Source organism: Larus michahellis, chromosome 4 (genome assembly GCF_964199755.1).
Source record: "Larus michahellis chromosome 4, bLarMic1.1, whole genome shotgun sequence".
Classification (NCBI taxonomy): domain Eukaryota; kingdom Metazoa; phylum Chordata; class Aves; order Charadriiformes; family Laridae; genus Larus; species Larus michahellis.
Window position 1 is genome coordinate 11,886,077 of NC_133899.1, and position 20,083 is coordinate 11,906,159.

Genomic DNA, 20,083 nt, shown 5'->3' on the forward strand with positions numbered 1-20,083 from the left:
CCACCGACGGGACCCCGGGTTCGATCCCCGGGCGGGGCGGGGAGGGGAGCAGCACCCGGAAGCAGTTGCTTCCCTTACGGTAACGGAGGCGACCTCGAGGCCAAATTTCTTATTTTTCCTTCCCTCACTCAAGTTTTCCTGTTGACTTTGCATTTAAACGCGCACGATCTGTGTCAACACGAGGCTATTGTGTAACCTTGCTGATACCAAGAGTTGTGACAACGCTGTGGATACTGAAAAACACGTTAAATCAGAGCACTGCCATCTACAACAGTGAATTTCGGTTTAAGGCTTTTGTTTGTAATTTTAAGCAGGAATATTCTTTTGGTGCCCCTGTGCCTCCAGAAAGAAGTTCTGTGCATCTATTTTAACAGCTTGATCACACAAAAAGCAGTTCAGTACTATTTCATAGTTTATATTAAAATAATTCTACAAGGTAACAATTGCTTTTTAGATGTACTGCATGAAACGAAAAGTGGTATAAACAGTTTCCATTGTAACTACATAAAATAAGGCAGGTTGGAATTACAGTATTAATCGTTTAGTACATTAGCCTTACTAATTTGTGTCAAAGTGCCAGTTTATTGGTTTAGCTCGGCTATGGTAAACGCTATACGCAACTTAGAGATGCAAAACCAACTCCAAGTACAGCCAGATACTGAAAAACTGCCATCTGAAATTGTGCACTAGACTCTTTAAAAATTACTTCCCATACAAAAATGATTTTTAATACTTGAGTTTATTAAAACATCTTGTTTCATGTTAATTAAAACAGAGCCTGCAGTGTTTCAGATTATGCTGTCCTGAAAGGAGTCTTTTCAACATTACATAATCCATACGTTTTGAACATATGAAGCACCACAAAATAAACATATGTACATTTACTTTCAAACAAATTCAATATGAATACAGTATCTACAGTGCTTCAAAGTACACATGATTGATCTACCATCATGGAGGAGATCAAAAACTTGAGATCAGGAGTCCCACAGCACTGACAAAACCAAGCTGCCTCTTCAATACTGAAGTTGTTTTAATCTAAAATGGGGAAAGAAAAAGAAAGAGGTCAGACTGAATAGAAACATGCAACATTAAGAACATTTAATTACTTAGGCAGCTTCTTAAGCCTTAGTTTAAGACAGGGATCTCAGTTACGTGAGATAAAAATCATATTCTCAGTGATATAGAGACATGCAAATACGAAGACTTCCAAAATAACCAGTTGTACAAAGAAGTCTAACTATTTTGTGCAAAATGCATAAATACATATACATATTTTAGCTATTTAGAAATCAAGAGAAGTAGTTTATTTTTTCAGTAAGGAAACACCAATACATAACTGATGCTCACTTCCAAAGATGGGGAGGCAGAGTCCTCAGGAATGCCAGCCTTTCCATGGCTACATGTCCATTCCACTAAATGCCTTGACCCCAACCATTCTGCCATTAGGCCAGCTGCACGTGGCATTGCAACAAATATGCCGAGACTTCTCCTTAAGCTAATCAGAAACACTGAACAGAAGCCAACGCAGTGACTGTTCCGCATGGGATGCACTTGAAGCTGACTATGAGCTGAACAAGAGACAGTTACTTTTGTTTGTACTTCAAGTGTGTGAGCAAAATGAAACTGCAAATCGTTTTTCGATTTTCACATTTCTATTGGCACTATGCCGAAGTGCCTAGTTAATAAAAATGTAACAGCACAGTCTATATTTAGCAGACACGTACTGACTCAAGCACTGTTCTGCTTGCTTCACTCTTCCTTGCTCAAGCACACAATTAGCTTAAGCATCAATGCCACACAATGGATCTATCTGAATAGGATATTTTGCTAATTATCAATACACTGAAGCAGACTCAAAACATTCTGAAGCAGTAAATGTTGCTTCCAATGTCTCCAAGTAAAGAGAAGTCGACAAAGTAATGGAAATAAGAATAACCACCTGCACTTACTCAATTTTTAATTCCCATTCAAAATACCTTCCAAAAATATCAGTCATCTTTAACCTCCATTAACTAGCAGAGTTGTGTATTTAGTGCCCTTTATCTTAAGGGGCTTCTATCCTAAAATTAATTACCCCTTAGTTTAAGGTGTATAATACTTGTACTCTTTCCTCACTTTATTAAAAAAAGAATGAGCAGTATTTTGTATTCATAAAGAGACAAGCTGATCCATATTTGTTGCAAATAGAATAGAGTAGAATGAAAACTCAGAAATTGAGGGTTTGGTTATCCACTGCAAAATTTTCAAGTGTTTAACTAAACTTTCTGTTTACCTTCGAAGAAGTTCTTTGGGTGACAAGCCTGTGGTATCTCTATCACTAAGGCTGTCACTGCTATCTTCAGTGTCTGAGCTGCTGTCTTTTTCTGATTTTTTATTCCTGTGTTTTCCTTTGTTTTTCTGTTTCTTATGTTTCTTTTTCTGTAAAAAGGAGAGAAATAATCCTTTATTTCATTGTGAAAGACTTGGGTTTTTCTGAAAGGCAACAAACAGCAATAAGTTGATTTCAGTGTAGACTCCAGGCTTAACTGAAACATAACATTTAATGACTCTTTTCCACTACTCGGACTAAGCTAGAAAATATATACCCAAATCACCCATTTCATACCAAACACTCAAAATAGAAATTCTGTTATTACTATTTGCATACAAGCCATGAATTATATGCAGTTCTCAGAATATGCCTAACATCTTCAGCATACAACACTAAACTACCCACAATATTCTGTCTGTAGTCACATTGTATATATGCAAAAAGCAGCACCCTACTTCGATAATTTTCTGTTCTGAAGTTCAGGTTTCAAGACACCTAAGAAACTCAGTTGCTTAAGTTCTAGTCCTAGTATAACTATTTTCTACATGTACCATAAATAATAAAACATTTTGACTGGTAGATAAAAAAAAAAATAATCAATAAACTGTTTTAAATTAAAATAAATAAAAAATGAAATTAAATATTAAATACCTTTTCCTTTTTGTGCTTGTGTTCTCTCTTAGTCTTGTGTTTCTCTCTGTTTTTTCTATGTTTTTCTTTCCTACTAGGCCCAGGAAAACTTACTGGCACCACTGGTTCTTGTTGGCAAGTAGAGCCTAAAGCACAAAGGAAATGCAGAAACAAAAACAAAAAAACACACAACAAGAAAAAGGTCATTTTATTATTAAGTTCTATATTACTTTTCATCTAATAGGATAGTTTAAAAAAAAAATCTAAGCTTTCAAATGGAAATTAAATGCCTACAACTCCTAGCTGCAACCTTCCTACTGTAATTAAATGCCTTTCCAATCTGTTATTAAAAGAAATTGTAAGGCTGGTCCTATATTTTCAATAGCTTTTTTATCCAACAAAACTGGTACACAGACAAAGAGGTTCCTGCTAGTCGATCACAGCATGGTAACAAAGCATTTGTTTATACCAGTCTGACATAACACAGGCATTTAAGAGGTAAAGTACCAACTCACAAATGTTTTTTAAAGACAAATATCATGTATTTTACATACAACTTCAATGCACAGAATTTACACATTAGAAGTCTACAGAACCTACCAGAAGAAAAAGCTGGAGGCAACTTTGGTCCAAATTCCTCTGTTGCATCCAGTTCCTGCTTTGAAGTAGGCAACAAAGGAACACCAGGATCAGTTGTAGTAGCCACACTCTCTATGGAAAAAACAAAAGCTTCTTTATTTGAAAGGAAAATAAGGTAACACTATTTCCAAGAAGTGCTGAAGAAAGTTAAAAAAGGCTTTCTAAAAGCCTCCAAGAAAGCAAATTGATAGCATCCTGTATCACTGTGGACTGCTTTGGTCAACTGACATTTGACAGTTGACATTTGGTCAGCTGACATTCTGAAACATGTCAACATACTGTTGTTTGGGTTTGGTTTTTTTAATCAAAACTGACCTTTTACACTGTGCAATTACTAATTAAATTATACGCAGAATCTTCATGGTTGGAAAGGACCTTTGAGATCATCGAGTCCGATCAACCAACCTACAATCTCTGCCGCTAGAGCACACCCTGAAGTGCCAAATCTGGACGTTTCTTAAACACCTCCAGGGATGGTGACTCAACCACCTCCCTGGGCAGGCTGTTCCAGTGCCTGACCACTCTTTCAGTAAAGTAATTCTTCCTAATATCTAATCTAAACCTCCCCTGCCACAACTTCAGACCATTTCCTCTGGTCCTGTCATTATTCACCTGGGAGAAGAGGCCAACACCCACCCCTCTCCAACCTCCTTTCAGGTAGTTGTAGAGGGCAGGGAGGTCTCCCCTCAGCCTCCTCTTCTCCAGGCTAAACATGCCCAGCTCCCTCAGGCTCTCCTCATACGACCTGGTCTCCAGACCCCTCACCAGCCTGGTAGCTCTCCTCTGGTCACGGTCCAGCATTTCTATGTCCCTCTTGTACAGCAGGGCCCAGAACTGAACACAGTACTCGAGGTGAGGCCTCACCAGTGCCAAGTACAGAGGCACGATCACTTCCCTGCTCCTGCTGGCCACGCTACTCGTGATACAAGCCAGAATGCTGTTGGCCGCCTTGGCCACCTGGGCATACTGCTGGCTCATGTCAAGCTGTCCATCCACCAGCACCCCCAGGTCCTTTTTTGCCGGGCAGCTTTCCAGCCACTCTTCCCCAAGCCTGTAGCGTTGCTTGGGGTTGTTGTGACCAAAATGCAGGACCCCGCACTTGGCCTTATTAAACCTCATACAGTTGGCCTTGGCCCATCGATCCAGCCTGTCCAGGTCCCTCTGGAGAGCCTTCCTACCCTCAAGCAGATCAACACTCCCACCTAGTTTGGTGTCATCTGCAAACTTACTGAGGGTGCACTCAATGCCCTCGTCCAGATCATTGATAAAGATATTAAACAAAACTGGCCCCAAAACTGATCCCTGAGGGACGCCACTGGTGACCGGCCGCCAAGGGGATTTCACGCCATTAATCACAACTCTCTGGGCACGGCCATCCAGCCAGATTTTAATCCAGCAAAGAGTACACTTGTCTATGCCATGATTCGCCAGCTTCTCCAGGAGAATGCTGTGGGGGAAAGTGTCAAAGGCCTTACCAAAGTCCAGATAGACAACGTAAGCCCTAAGTAAGCCCTAACATTAGATATTTTTTACCCCCTCATTGTTTAACAAGCACATTCCACAGTGCAGTTTGCTTTTAAAATCTACACAAGACACATGATAACATAAATAACACTGTAACACTCAAGGCTTCATCCAGTGTTTTATAATTCGCATTTTCTACATGCCCGGCTCCACCAATGTCAGATGATCTGCACAAGGGCATAGGAGTACTGTAGCAGTCCTGGAGTGTTTGATTCATAAATAAAGCTTTTACAAGGTATTTACAAAAATTAATACCCATTAAGTACTACCTTGTAGATTAGATGAAGAACTGTCTGGTAGATCAACTTGCTTGGTGGTTTCTGAATCTATTACTGAGGTAGTTGGTTGCTGTTCTTCATCACTCTCTTCTTCAGAGGAAGACGATTTTTCATCTGAGGAACTCACAAAGATGGCCTTAAATAAGTCCATGGATGGCCTGCTTTCTTCTTCCTGATCCTTATCTTCATTAGGTACCTGCAAAACAGCATCATAACAAATCGTATTTAAACACTAAGGAAACTAACAATCTGTCTCTGATAAGTAATACATTCAAACATGCCAATATGTATGTACAAAAGAGTCAAATATCACAACAGCTGAAATGTACAGTCTTAGGAACTGCTAGTCCAAAATAGTAAAACCTTGAAATGCTGCGAAACTAAGTCAGTTTCCTGTAAAGGGTAGTGCAATTTGTGCTACACAGACAGTTGAAGATAGAACCCAAGATATTACAAGTTTTAATTCATTAATTCAAACTTCAGTTTTACACTACTAAATTTAAGCAAGAGGAAAACCTCACCTTTCTCCCCAACATATGCACCCTCCTCCATTCAAAGCAGAAAAAAAAAAAATATACTATGTGCCTGTGAGCAAAGCGGGTGTAAGGGACTGAATGTAACTCCCAGACTGCTGAGCTACGTTTTTATCTTCTCTTAAGCTGCTACTTCAAGGATAGTCACACTTGCTGTCCTTGCTGCAAGCGCCCTATATCTCAGAGTTATAACCTCAAAATTCTTCAAAGTCAAGTCTCACGTCTTTGCTTATCCCGAGTTGGCTCTTCTGTAAACTGAACTGTATTAAATCAATCTGTATGTTACCCAATCCTGTTTCAGAATTGTGAAGGTTTACAGCTATTCCTTTTAAGTTCCAACACCATTGTGATCTCACCTCAGTGGGAAGAGTTTCACTTGGCCCAGTTCTACTTTCTTCTGTTGCTGGCACTGGTGGCTGCTGCTGAACGTCAGCTTTTGATCGAGCAAAACTAATGAATTCACTGATGGAATCTTTTTTCTCCTTCTCTTTATCTGACACATCCCATCTTGAAGGTTTCTTTGGTTCTGAAAGAGTCCCAAACATTCAAATCAGTTGCATGCCAAATTATCCTGCATTTCTTGGCTACCTGATTTTAAACTACTCTGCTTCCTCCGTATAGTTTGATATTTTTTAAATTTTTCTAATGAATATTTGACCTATAAAGGTCTTATAGGTGGAAGAAATTAGCAAAACATCACTGACTTCAGTTTTTAATATCATTGAATTTATTTTCAATTTCGTTCAGGGTTTTCTTTATTATTTAAAAAAAAAAAAAAAATCAGGTGGGTAAGTTCTCCATGATAAAGATATGCTTTTTCTATTTTATTACCTCATTTATAGCTCAAGTAATAAAGTAACAAAGTACCAACAAACTTACTGTTGAGACTGTTATTCTGTTGGATTTTTTCATTTGTTGCTTGAGTTACAGACGTGGTGGGCTCAGGCATAGTTAAGAAATTAAACACAGAATACTTGTCTCGTTTCACTTTTGGTAACCCAACAATGGTAGAACTAGAGGGAAATTAAAATGTTCGTTGATTATAATTTTCAACACAGAAAAGGCCTCAAATTATCTACTACAAGCTGAAACACCTACAGTAGTCCTTAAAATGCATACTATTTTGTCAGAGGTCACTATGTTTAATGAGTCAAATAAAACCATTAGGCAGTTCTATGTTACATCTATTATGACACAAAAAGAAAACACCAAGCCAGATTTTCCACAAGCATATGAAATACTCAGAATTTTCCAAAAGTGTTAAAAATACCAGTATCAATCATCTTACTCAGGATATGGGTCGGGAACGTTAAATCTTTTACACAACAGCTTTTCAGGATGCCATTCAAACTTGTCTCTTGTGAGTTTGCCAAACATCTTCATCTTCACAGCAGTTTCCTTATCATCAGTATCATTCTGAAAAAGTCAAACATTCATAGCTGCTAAATAAGTAGCAACTTACTAAATTGACTATTACTGTTTTAAGACTAAGAACAGGACAGAAACATAAATATTTAAGTGTAGTTTAACAAATTACTGCTTTGTATGCAGGGAGTGTTTTCAGAAGTTTGCTAAACAGAAGGGCAACAAAACATTGACATTATATCTGCAAAAGAGTTTTAAAGAAAAAGAATTTTCAAAGTCAGGGTTAAGGCAGCAACTGCAGCTCTGATGTACTAAAAGACTGTAAACAGCACATACCTCTTGGTCCCGAGGAACTTCGACTTTGTCAACATCATCTTCATATTTGGCCCGGGTAAACCTGGATGAGAGTGTTGAATTTGAGGATTTGTAGAACATGGCTGCACGGAAGAACTCCTCCTGTTCTCTTCCTCGCTCCCATTCTGTCATACTTGGGTCTAAACAATGCTCCAATGTATCTACTATAAGATAAGGAGAGAAATGCCTAGCAGAGATTACAGCTGATTTAGGTCTGATAATTTTCAAACAAAAAATAAGATACTAAGCATACATCCATCCTTGGAAGTATTTAATGAGTATTTAGTTTAAGGACAGTATTAATCTCAACTGTGTTATTCCTTCATAAGCAGAGGTCATTTTGCAAGATAGCAAGAATGATGGCATTTGCCAAATGCAAGATAGATACTTTAAACAATTGTACTTGTAATGCTGACTCCTTACTCATTGCCCTCTAAGGAATGTTCAAAATATTTAAGGTATTTAATAGGTGTTTAAAACAAACAGTATAATCCGAAGCTTTATCAAATAACTAAAACACAGGCAGTTAACCAGTGAGTAAGCCTGGCCAGGCTTTGGTAAGACGGGAAACCCAGAAACACAGCCAATTAAGTAGAACACCCTGGAGAACGTCACATCTGCTACAGCACAAAAGTATGAACTGCAACGCCCAACATCAAATTTTGCTGACGCTTAAAATTATTGAGCAGTTTTTTCCTGGTCAACACAATTAAATAGCAGTAAAAGTTTCTTTTAATGTTGGTCCTAAAAGGAAGGAGAGGGAGAAATGCTGTGGAATTCAGGAAGAGAACTCACAGTGAACACAGAACACAACAGGATGAAAAAGGGAATTTAAAAAAAAAAAAGAAAAGGGGAAAAAAATCAAGCCATTTTTTTCAGAGAAATATTGAAGTGTCAGGATTAATCTCTTCAGTTACCTTTTTCTCCTTGTTTAAGACTTTTCACAAAACTTTCATATCTTTTTTGTTTTTCTGGATTTCTTGCAAATGGTTTGAAGTCACTAGAACCAACATTTGCTAACTGTCCCCCCAACAACATCTGCCATTTGTGAGAAGCATCAGCTGGGGGGGCTGGCTGGAATCTGCTATTTTGTGACTGAGGAGGCAGCATTTTTGCTTTCATTTGTTGTTCAGATGCTTGCTTCACTTCTTTGAGTCTTTCTCTGTCTTTTTCAGACAGATATTCCAAAACAGAAAGAGCCGGACCTAAAAGCAAAAAAAAGCAGTAAGAGACAAATGGAAATGAAAAATTACTACAACTATTTCTGCCACTGTAGTGGAGGAAAAAAGCCTACCACTATGCATATACATTCAGAGGAAAGGCTCTTAGGCACCAATAAACAGTATAACGGCAGAGATGGCAGATAAAAAATTGGCCACTATTGCATCTTTTATGCTATTTACCACATATTTACATATTACATTGTAAACTTTACTATTGTAGATACAAACGCGAACCACATTTACAAATTACCTTTTTAGTGAATCTGCATGTATTTCAGGGAAATCTGATTTTCACGGGGGGTGAGGAGGGGTGTGTGTGTGCGTGTATGCATGTAGCTGCGCACGGGGAGAACCTTACAGCCTACTGTATTCCTAATTCATAATAAAGCCACCAAAAAAAAAACACAAAAAAAACACCCACAAAAAAAAACCCAACACAACAAATCACAATCCCACACAAACTTTTCTTGAAAAGATTTAAGTAAATGAAAATACTGGCAGATATGTCAACAACTCAACTTTGAGATGAAAGTGAACAATGACAAGGTATTCTAGCTAATCCAACTAGATTTAATACATCAAAAAGTAGTATTCAAGGCTAGACCAAATTTTTACTGCAATATCAACAAACAGGGGACCTGAAACACAAGTAAAGGTGTGCTCACATGTATCAATACCTTTCAGAGCAGCCTCTCCTAGTCGTTCCCTCCTCTGAGATGCATTCAGAGCATGCCTGCTTTGCTGTGTTGCATCACTCTCAAGTTTTCCAGTCGATTCCTCTAATGCCTTCTGTAAATGGCAGTTTTCATTCCCAGCTGCTATCACAGGTCGAAAGTAATGGACTGGTCTGTAATTTCGTGGCAGGTCAGGTGGGGGATAAACCTTGGCAGGGGGACGACAAAAAAAAAAAATCCACTGAGAGAGACAGAACTTTGTATTTAGCATTTACAAATGTGTTTCAGAAGAAAAATAACGTCAATCAAAAAATTCCTCAGTTTACATCTTAGCAGAAGAAACAAATATTACAAGCTACTGATTCTTTTAGACCCAGTCAGCAAGTGGTATCGTAAGACAAACTTTGGGAACAAACTGTTATATTGTTAATATGTAACGATGATGAAAAATAGGAAGACCTACACATCAAGCTGCAGCAAAATTAACAAGAGTCTTAATATGCATTGCTTTTATTTTAGAAAGTGCTCTTGGTATTGCTTAATAATTACATTTTTTAAAAACAGAAGTCACATGATTTAAGCAATTAATTGGACTATTGAGTCTGTGCTTATTGTATTTTAATGACTTTCAAAGTCCTTTTCCCTCACATTGTTCATTCAAACTGTTACTTCAAAGGTTACCCCTATGCCTCCTATACGATGAGATTTTATGTACAACTCTTCTTCCTTTTTCTTCATCAGAAAAAGGACCATGTCACACAACTCTGTTTTTCATTCTAATTTATGCAAATATATATGGCATAAATGATGCCAAATTGAGAACAGGGCTAACAAATTAACTTGTCATCAAAACAGCAGAGCGGATGAAGCATGGGGCCTGATTTTTACAGAAAACTGAGTATTACATCTGAAAGACCTAGAAGCAAAAGATGTACATTTTTTTATGTCAAAGCTAAATCAAATCATTAGTCCAACTTTATGCCAAGTAACAGTGCACAGTGCAAAAGACATTTGCTCAAAGCCAGTACACACACAAAGTTTAAATTCATCCAGCAGTCTGACAAGTTTTAAGTTTGTGTTGAATAGCCTCCGACACTACAATTTTGCTCATTCAGCAATCTCTATCACTAGCCAGAACTTTTATTTCCAAGAACATCAAAAACACTGAGAAACAGTGAAGTCCATACAGCTCACATGTCAACTTGTTGATGTTGTTCTTTAGTATGAGAATATTACTATCTGCTTACCTTGCTTGGAGTGGATGATTTTGATGCCAAGGAAAAACCATCCAAGATTTTGCCTATATATTTAACTTCTCTTTCAGACCCTGTAAAATAACCATAGAGCTGGTCAATATTTAAAACATGTATGTTTGGTAAAAGGCATTTTTTTCTGAATATCTTCCGTTTTGCAATATATTTTCTGGAGCATAATTGTAGTTCTTTGTCTTCAATGCCTTTCATTTAAATTTAAGGGTTCTGAATCGGGATTAGTATTATACAGCTAAAGAACTACTACCAGAGAGATTGCTGCAAGATGAACACGACTAATGGTGAGGCAAAAGTACCACTACTATGCACAGCTACCATCATGAATGCCATTAATTGTGTACAACTAACATCAATGGGTACTTAGAAATCACTATGATATTTCGGGTACTTAGAAATCACTATGATATTTCAGGCACTTAAAAGTTGCACTAAAAATAAAGGTGTATCAAGATAAAATTTACAAATGCTATTTGAAAACACACAGATATATCTCAAAAAAAAATTCTCTTTGCAAGTATTGGGTCATATTTTGTAGCCATGATTCACAATCGTTTGTTTCCTTCAGTGGAACTGAATGCTGCATCTCACAAAACAGCACATACTGTCCTTTTAAAGATACAATTTGGGGGTTTAATCTACATTGGAATTAGTGGAGGACTTTGGAAATTATTTCCAGATTTGGACACTTCAATACAGAAGAAAGACTAGATGAAGTTTCAGATCATCAGGTCTAGAAGATACCAGTCCCTTGAAAATTAAAATACTTGGAAAAGAGAGACTACACTTATGTGTAGTCCCCAACACAAATTACCCTGGCTCTTTAGATAGAACTACAGTTCTTACTTTTTTTGGATTTATACTGCTTAGGTGCTGTCCAGCCATACAAGCCATCTCCAGGTTCCTCATCTTTCAGAACTGTATCATATTTTGAGAGTGTTTCAGTTGCATAAATATCATCATCTTCCTCCTCTAAAGCTCCCACACCAAAAGCCTAAAATATATTTTAAATAATGAGAATTCAAAAGTGTAAAAACAATACTTTTAAGTCACATGTCAGAACACACCTACAGGTGTATCTATCTATATAAGATGTCCAGTAAACATATGTACATACATACATATATATATACACACACACATACATACACACACACACACACACAGGGAAAAACATAGAGCTTCACAAAAAAAAGCGCTACCAACTAGTGAAAAAAACAAACCACCCACCCAACCCACCAAACACAAAAGTTCACTCCCTTGGCAGGGAGGGACAGTGAGTTTGGTCTGTACAGGATGAGGACAGCAGCCTAATTCCACAAGGTAACATTTGCAGTCTAAGAGCAGGTTAAGTTCTCGAAAAGAAAAAAATGTAAGTTGCCATGAAAATTAAACAAGTATAATTCCCAGGAATATAAACTGACAGTGCTTCTATGTAAGAACTACAAATACCACGGCAGGATGCAAAACCCCTCTAGCTGACAGATTCAGCATTACTGAAAGGATTCAGTAAAACTGACACAAAAAAATGTAAACTAAAACCTTGAACATATTGAACATCAGCTTTCTCTAATCAAAGTAACACGGTAATTTTCTCCACCCAACTATTCAGAATGAGGTATTTTATACTTCTCTTTAACAACATCGATAAGTGAAGGCATTTAAGAGTTCTAAGGACTTGCCCACATTTTCTTATTAAGTAAAAAAAAAATAATCCTGTTCTCAAACCACGCTTAAGGTGTGTACAATGACTAGGTGCCTTCCACAAAAGAAAAAATAAAACTTATTTAGATTTTACTGCACTAATAATAAAATGCATTAAAAGAATGTCCTTACCTGACCTGTAATACCTAGTTTTCTTCCTTTGCTGTGTTTCAGATCACCAAGTAAATTGCTTGTGTCTTCAGAACCAGCTGCAAAAAGATTCAGGTGTTCTCTTCCAGATACACCAAACAAAGCTTGTGAGGGGTCCAAACCCTTATAGCCAAGTCCATGGACATTCTCTTTTGGAGTCAAATCTACTGGCATTACATCTTTTGGTGCAAATGTCACATTCTCTGGCTGGTATTCATCCTCTTCATCCTTGTACAAAACAAGTATGTAACAGCAATATGATTAAAAGTTTTGTACGTTGAGCTTTTACAACATTTAGTAATACAACATTTAGTAAACGTGACACTAGGCAAGTTTGCGTTTCCTAAATTATATATGAAAATATGCAAGAACAACACCTGCTTAAGGTAGCAAAAGAATGTATTTTGTTACATTAAAACCTTTCTTCACAATAAGCATAGTAATTATTTACGGAACAAAAACTCAAACTGTATGTTAAAATACTGTTCAAAGACATGAAAGAAGGGTTTTTTAAAAATATGTTATCACACGTTCTTACATAAGGCGACAAACAACTGCAATACCTCAGAACCCTCAGACAGTCCAGGTGGTAATGCACAACCATATACTTTCACCGCAGGGTCTGTAAGAGATATAATAGCATCGTATTAAATTACCTTACTAAAGGAGGCTTTAAAATGAACTTTCTAATCAGTCCATGAATGCTAACTTTCTATTAATGAGTTCAGGAATTTCACTAAACTTACCAGGTTTCTGCCTGCGTGGCTTTCTTTTGACTCGCGGTCCAACTCCTTGTCCTTCTTTCCAGCCCATTTTTCGTAACAGTTCAACCCCAACTGTTATTCTAAGAAAAAAAAAAAAACAAGAGGAAAAAAAATTACCTCAAATCACATTTTTAATATTTCTAGAGAAGTAATACACATATATACCGTTTGAAATGGTATTTGAAATGTTTTTATACCCCACTTTAAAATTAAATCTGAATGCATCAACATTTGCATATACGCTACCGTCCCAGTTTGTAAATGTTTGTAAAGTCTGCACTTAGAAAACAAAAAGAGAGGCCATTTAGAAAGCGTAGCACTGCAGATCTTCCAGTCTCTTTCATGGATTACTGTGGTCAAACACTACTTTTCTAACCAGTACAACATTTCTAAGTGAAAGGAATTGTTTTCTTAACTCTATTTAAATTTACTTACTTTGATGGTCCTATTAAATCATCAAATGCGGTGGTTCCTGGAATGGCAGCAACTACTCCTGCAATCTGTCTAGCTTTCTCTTTTATTCTGTCTTTAGCTTTGGATGCAAAATCATCTGTGGTTGTAATATCTTTTGGTGCTATCCCAAATTCACTAAGATCCTGGAAAATATAGACAAAATGGAAAAGTTTAGATTAAGAATATGATTCCCTCAAATGCTTACTTACTGTAATCATAAAGGAAAGAAAATGGGATATGAGCCTTATATCGGCTAAATTTTTCATGACTATATAAATCAGTTGCTTTTTCAATAGCTTGGTCATATTTTAAACAGCTTCAAAAGTATTTGTATTTTCTGATAGAGAAAGGATTGAGTTCCAGGGTTGTTTTTAAATATTGAGATTACAGGAGCTTCCTAAGTGAATCTATGAAATGTCCTATAGGACCTAGAAGTATAACACTGTACTTCCATTTTAGCTATTTAAGCTCTTTAGAATATTTCAATGCCTGAAAAACACGCTGTCACAGCAACTACTTCCAAAAGATTTGTACTCCTTTATAAATTTACCTCTTCATCCATGAAGTCTTCTGGTCCAAGAACGGTTCTGTCTGCTCTCTTCTGCCGTGATGATACAAAAGCTGAAGGAGTCCATCCTTTAAAGAAAGTAAATATCTAAGTAAGGTACTGTAAACTGCAACATAATATTTGAGAACAATTCAAACGTTTCAACCTTACACCTTAAGGATACATCAAGGGAACATCTATAAAACTGCAGTCTAAAAACTCAAGGGGAAATAACTTCAATACTGTTTCACCTACTTACAGTATAATGAATAGCAGAAAAGTAAAAAATGTTTAATGACATTTGTTTTCACGAACACTAAATTACAGTAATTAATTAACCATTCCAAGAAGACAGAAAAATATCTAACCTTCCTTTGTGCCAACAGTGTTAAAGTAACCAGCAGAGAAACCACCAGTAAACGCTCCATGGAAACGCTGGTACCGTCCCTTTGCATCTTTAACAGTCTGTTCTTGAAGAGGAACTGGCTTTTTAAGTCGTTCACCTACAATCAGATAAATCAGAAACTAAGTAACAATATCGCATACAGAATGGACTCTCCGCTTGCTCCAGACGCATTTATTCCTTGCAATTAAGAAGTGGATCAAATAGTAGCCACCTTGAAGTGGAAAGCATCCGCAGTTTACATTTATTCCCACCCTACTTTAAATATTTGTATACACTCTTGAGGTACACTGTTAAAGTAAAAGCATGAAGCGTTCAAATAGAAATCCTAAATTCCAACGAGTTCTGAGAATGTGTGGGTTTTTTTCCTGTGAAAGGACACATTTAGCTGTTAATCCTCTGACAAGGATTTCAACACTTAAGTAACTGCCCTGAGAAATTACACCACATCATGAGTGTCCAAGACTGAAACAAAACAAAGCTATGGACTCTGACCTAAACATTTGCACTTTTTAAACAACATTTCTATGAATTATGGGGCACAGACTCAGGAACCGCCAGTGTACAGAAGTCCTTGGACAAGACAGAGTCTGTATCACGAGTATAAGTGTAGGACGTTCACATTAGTATAACTGCATACACTTTAGCTGTTATACTTGAACTCTACTCTTGTTTTGAGACTCGGGGAGAGGACAGGCCCCCAGCCAGCAGTGCCGGCATCGACCCTGGGGTACCCCGGCTCGCAGGGCCCAGCTTGCGCACCCCCCAGCCCCAAGCTGCCCACCCCAGCGGCCCTTTGCCCCAGGCTGGCGGCCAAGGCAGCCCCTGCGTCCCTGGATGGCCGGAGAAGGAGAAGGCAGGTCTGCGCCGGGCCCACCCGCCACAGTGTTCCCCACGTGAAGGCCAGAATGGGGCGGACAGCCGGGCCGGGCCCGGCAGGCCCTCCGAGACACCCCGCCCCGCCTTGCTGCCCAGCGCCCGCCGCAACGCAAGACAGCAGTACCGAGGAGGAGCAGAGGAGCTCCCCAGGGGCCCTTACCCTCCTGCAGGGGCTGCAAAGCGGTGCCATAGCTCACCAAATCCTCCTCATCGCTGTCGCTGGACTCCGCCGCCGCCATTTTGCCGCGGCGGTGGCTGGCGTAGGACAACGCATGAGGGAGGCGGAGCGCCCCGGCCTGCGCCGGGGCGGGCCCAGCCCCGGAGCCCTCGTCCGGCCCTCGGAGCCCGCCTCTGCTCCCCGCCGGGCTGTGGAGCCCCGGCCGGGTCTTGGGAGCCCCACTCTGCTCCCCGCCGGCCCCAGCGCGGTAGCGGGGAACCCGGAGGAGCCGCCCGGGGCTCCGCCGGCCCGGAGAACTCCGTGAAGAAGTGTGGAAAACGCTGCCGTGTGCTGCTCCAAATTAACGGTGCGAAATGCTGCCTGATCTCTTTAAAAGGTAGTAACGCTAGAAGAGGTTAAACACTTGACAGTCAACAGCCGTCCGGTCGACTATCTGGAGGCGCTTCATGCAGCCGATGAGGCCCCCTCGCAAAACGCCTCAGGAAACGGGCAGATTTTATCTAAACTAAGGTATAAAGCGCTGCACTCTGCTACATTCAGAACTGCACTCTGCATCAATACGAACGGGGGAGGCGTGGATTTAATTGAATTACGGGCTTTAGCAGATATATGGCAGAATTTGGTTAACAACATTGTTTTACAAAATATTCAGTAAGAACGTTCGCAGGAGTCAGTGCAAAGTCTGTGCATTCAAACATTTAGTAAAAGAGCCTTATCCCTCTGCGCTTTCAGGTATCTCTGCACCTCTCTGCGGAGCCTCGTATCACGAGAGAAACTTCTCCTGAATATATTTTATACAAAGACCACATAAGTATTCACCGGTAAGACTCAAATATTCAAAATTCGGATTTCAATTTTATGGCTTTTCACAGCGTTAGCCATGAGAAACTCACATGTCAATTTTGACTAATTTGATTTCTCAAGTTTACATTGTACCTTAATACTCAGATTCACTACAAGCAAAATACATTGTAACTTTAAAAAACAAACAAACCCCAAACCACCACAAACCCAAACAGAAAAACACTTCATTTTGTGACGAAGACAGATTCTATCAATCCATAACTTTTGTAAGCAAGTACCGCCAGTTTCTTGAAATCCGTGAAAATAAAGCACAACGCAGTCTCGGGAGATTCCTGCTGTTAGCAGATAGGGCTTCTGCACGTTTAGTGGTGTATTCTCTAATCCAGTATTTATGTGTGTTTGTATACACAGAACTGGTTTCTTTCAAAGTGAAACTACCAGAGTTTCATGTGGTTTCATAGGAAACATTCACACGGTTCCATGCAAATAGGGCGTACTCTGTTTAATTTAGGTCTCTAATTCCCTTGAAAACAATATAGTAGAAGCCACAGACATTTATCTACATGCATTATCTTTTCTCATCATTACTAATTAGTAAGCTGTTAGCTAGAACGTATAGTGGCAAAATGAGTTGTTACCAGAGTTGCTGTTTCTCTTTGTTTAGGAAATAATTGTTCCTGAATAGTCAATTCTACGTGACTGATTTCACACACAGGCTTAAATAAACCTTTTTTCCACAATGTTAACAGAAAATCTTTTTAGTATCTTGTCTGTTATAGTCAAAGAGTTGGGGTAATCAAATACCGAAGTTTTCTTCCTTTTAAAGCTTTTATCAGATTAGAATTACTGTTGCATCCCAGTGGTATTTCCTTCGGTAAACTCTATCTCCTGTTTACAATTTTTAAACGAGGTGACAATTGCTATTTGTAGCTGTGAAACAAGACAGTAATTCCAGTGTCTTTCTTTGATAATTGTAATGAAACCAAAATATTAGTAGGTCAGTATAGCTTACATTTAAATTTTTACCATCATATGCTGGTGAGAAAAAAAAAATCAACATTTTTGAATGACAGCTCAAATACTTGCCAGTATAGACAAGGCTGAAGTTGAGCCCTCGAACCATAAATGGACTTCAGGCTTCAGTTTTCCAATACATTTTCAACATCTGTTTTTGAATTAGTACTTCAAGAAGGTTGACCATAAAAGTGTCTTCTTACATCTTTTGTTATATTCTTTAGAACCAGTTCTTCAAATAGATAACCTCTTGTTGATTAGTTTTAAGTTATAGAATCATAGAATCTTCATAGTTGGAAAGGACCTTTGAGATCATCAAGTTCAACCATACACACACACAAAAAAACTACAATCTCTGCCACTAGAGCATGCCCTTAAGTGCCAAATCTATATGTTTCTTAAATACCTCCAGGGATGGTGACTCAATGTGAGTCACTGGAACTTCAGACTAAAAGCAGCATAACTGATGTATAAAAGAAGGAAGCAAAAAACTGATTTATTTACAAGGATGTTATGTTAGAGAAAAAAAGGAAAACGTAAGTACAGGGAGTATAAAAATATATTAAATACACTACCGTGTTATTTTTCAAAACACAGCAAAAAGAAACAGCCAGCTTGACTTCATCTCTGCCTTATCTTGCATTCAATGGGAGTATTCCTCCCGAATATTTCTCCTGCCTCCTCATGGCTACTCTTATCAGTTGAGGCAACAGACACATGAAGCAGAGACCCTGAGGCATTGTATTATCTTCTACAAAGCACTACTTTTCATTTTTTAAAACAATGAACAAAAAAAGAGGTAATGAATGTTGTCCTGAAACACACGGATTTTCATCAAAAGGCAAGGCATTATCTGGGGAAAGTGGTGATGATTTTGCCTGTGTTTGGCCTTACATAGTTAATTCCCACTGAAATGGCAATGTCTTGTTTCCAACAGGATCTCACAGTAGAACAGACAAGACGCATCAGCTGTTCAATAGTTATTGGGATTTTTTCTCAGTGACGATGAAGGTGCAGCTCACCCATGGCCCCACACTGTTAACTTGAAGCAGCAGCGGTGAAATGCTGCAGCTACAGCCCACCATACCATGGCCATCCAAAGCCCTTATGCTGAGTTTGTGTACCATTTTTGTACCATTTTGCTGTTGCTCAGTAAATAGCTTGGTGAGGAAACCTTCTACTGGCACTTCTTACCTGCAGTTCCTGTCTGGTCACTTTTCAATTCATCTGTCATAAAATGCAGAAGAACTTCTTTTGTTTATGAGAACAATTTCTCATTCTTTACTCTCAAACTTTTCCAACTTGAAAGTCTCCTCCATCCAGTAAACGGATAACAGTCTCAAAGCAGATTCATAGCACTATTGCTACTGGGTCCCCATGCCGTGTGTTTTTGCCATTCTCAATCTCTTATTTTTTCCCAAAAATAAATATTTGGAAAAAGTTGAGAGTGGGAAAAAAATTTAAAAATCAACCTATGATCCCTTTTCCTCTCTCCTCACCTAAAACCTCCCTACGGTAGCCAAGATTTGCTCCTTAAGAACTGCACTCTTCAGAACTAAATGATGATGCCAACTCCACGAACTTGCTGCAGTTGGATTCATGGACCATAAAGCTACAGGCTGCCAGGGTTACTGAAGAAATCTTGTTCTCCTCCTGCTCAGAACAGAAGTTTACTATTCAAAGTTTACCAACAACAGGGGGAGAAACATGTAACCATGTGTCAGATTAGAATTCAAGAATCGACCTGGAGAAAGGGCAGGAGTTGATGCATACTTCTCCCTTCACACAGGATCATTAACGCGCTTTTGCTGATAAGCCTGTGTGTCTCTGGGACAAAAGCTGTCTTTGAGGCACGTGTTACCATCCTGTAGCCGCAAGGCCTGTAAAATCACCAAAAAAAATAAACCACCTCTTTCCGGAGAGCCGCACCTGCCCCTACTAAGTCAAACCAGATTCATCTCTTCAGTATGTAACAGTGCACCAACACACGTCCCAGCAGGAAATTAATTTCCCAAACCCAGACCATTTCCTAGCAGCCAAAGAGAAGACTAAAGATGGAATTTCATATATTCACATATTTTTCAAGAAGGGGGAGAAGGACAAGATTGACTGAGCAAGTGGAGTGATACAAACATAACAAATATGGCGCATAATCTGTACACGTACATAGATATCATATTTACTGTGGTGTGTGTGCCGTGAGGCTATCCAAGTTCTGGTCCCTCTTACCTCTGATATTGTGGGACAGTCTGTGACAACTCAGTCTCTATCATTCTCTGCCTGTTTTCAGTGTGGCCATTGTCCGGGTCACCTGCCTGGTGAAGATCTGTGAAGATGCACAAAGCCAGAGTTCTGTAAAACAAAGACAGAGATTCGATGCAGAGA

General features: G+C 38.8%; 2 protein-coding genes across 3 annotated transcripts in view; one reads left to right on the forward strand and one right to left on the reverse strand.

Moving 5' to 3' along the window:
* Positions 1-720: 720 nt before the first annotated feature.
* GPATCH1 (G-patch domain containing 1) lies at positions 721-15,999 on the reverse strand. Of its 2 annotated transcripts, none has more exons than XM_074582964.1 (20): positions 15,863-15,999; positions 14,789-14,923; positions 14,424-14,509; positions 13,856-14,016; positions 13,403-13,500; positions 13,220-13,278; positions 12,639-12,884; positions 11,649-11,796; positions 10,782-10,861; positions 9,538-9,742; positions 8,555-8,842; positions 7,620-7,801; positions 7,207-7,334; positions 6,798-6,931; positions 6,275-6,444; positions 5,377-5,581; positions 3,545-3,655; positions 2,966-3,090; positions 2,276-2,421; positions 721-1,038 (listed from the first exon to the last, which is right to left on the reverse strand). In XM_074582964.1, exons 1-20 carry the CDS (start codon positions 15,939-15,941, stop codon positions 1,017-1,019), a joined length of 2,808 nt encoding a protein of 935 aa, XP_074439065.1. In that variant the 5' UTR covers positions 15,942-15,999; the 3' UTR covers positions 721-1,016. The 2 variants fall into 2 exon arrangements, with proteins under 2 accessions (XP_074439065.1, XP_074439066.1); XM_074582965.1 differs by having other exon boundaries at positions 7,620-7,798; positions 15,863-15,978.
* Positions 16,000-16,258: 259 nt separating this feature from the next.
* The window catches only part of RHPN2 (rhophilin Rho GTPase binding protein 2), a 36,001-nt gene continuing 32,176 nt past the window's right edge, over positions 16,259-20,083 (forward strand). The window contains exons 1-2 of the mRNA XM_074582967.1: positions 16,259-16,390; positions 16,613-16,701. The gene's annotated coding sequence lies outside the window, so the exon portion shown is untranslated. The remainder of the gene's footprint in view (positions 16,391-16,612; positions 16,702-20,083) is intronic.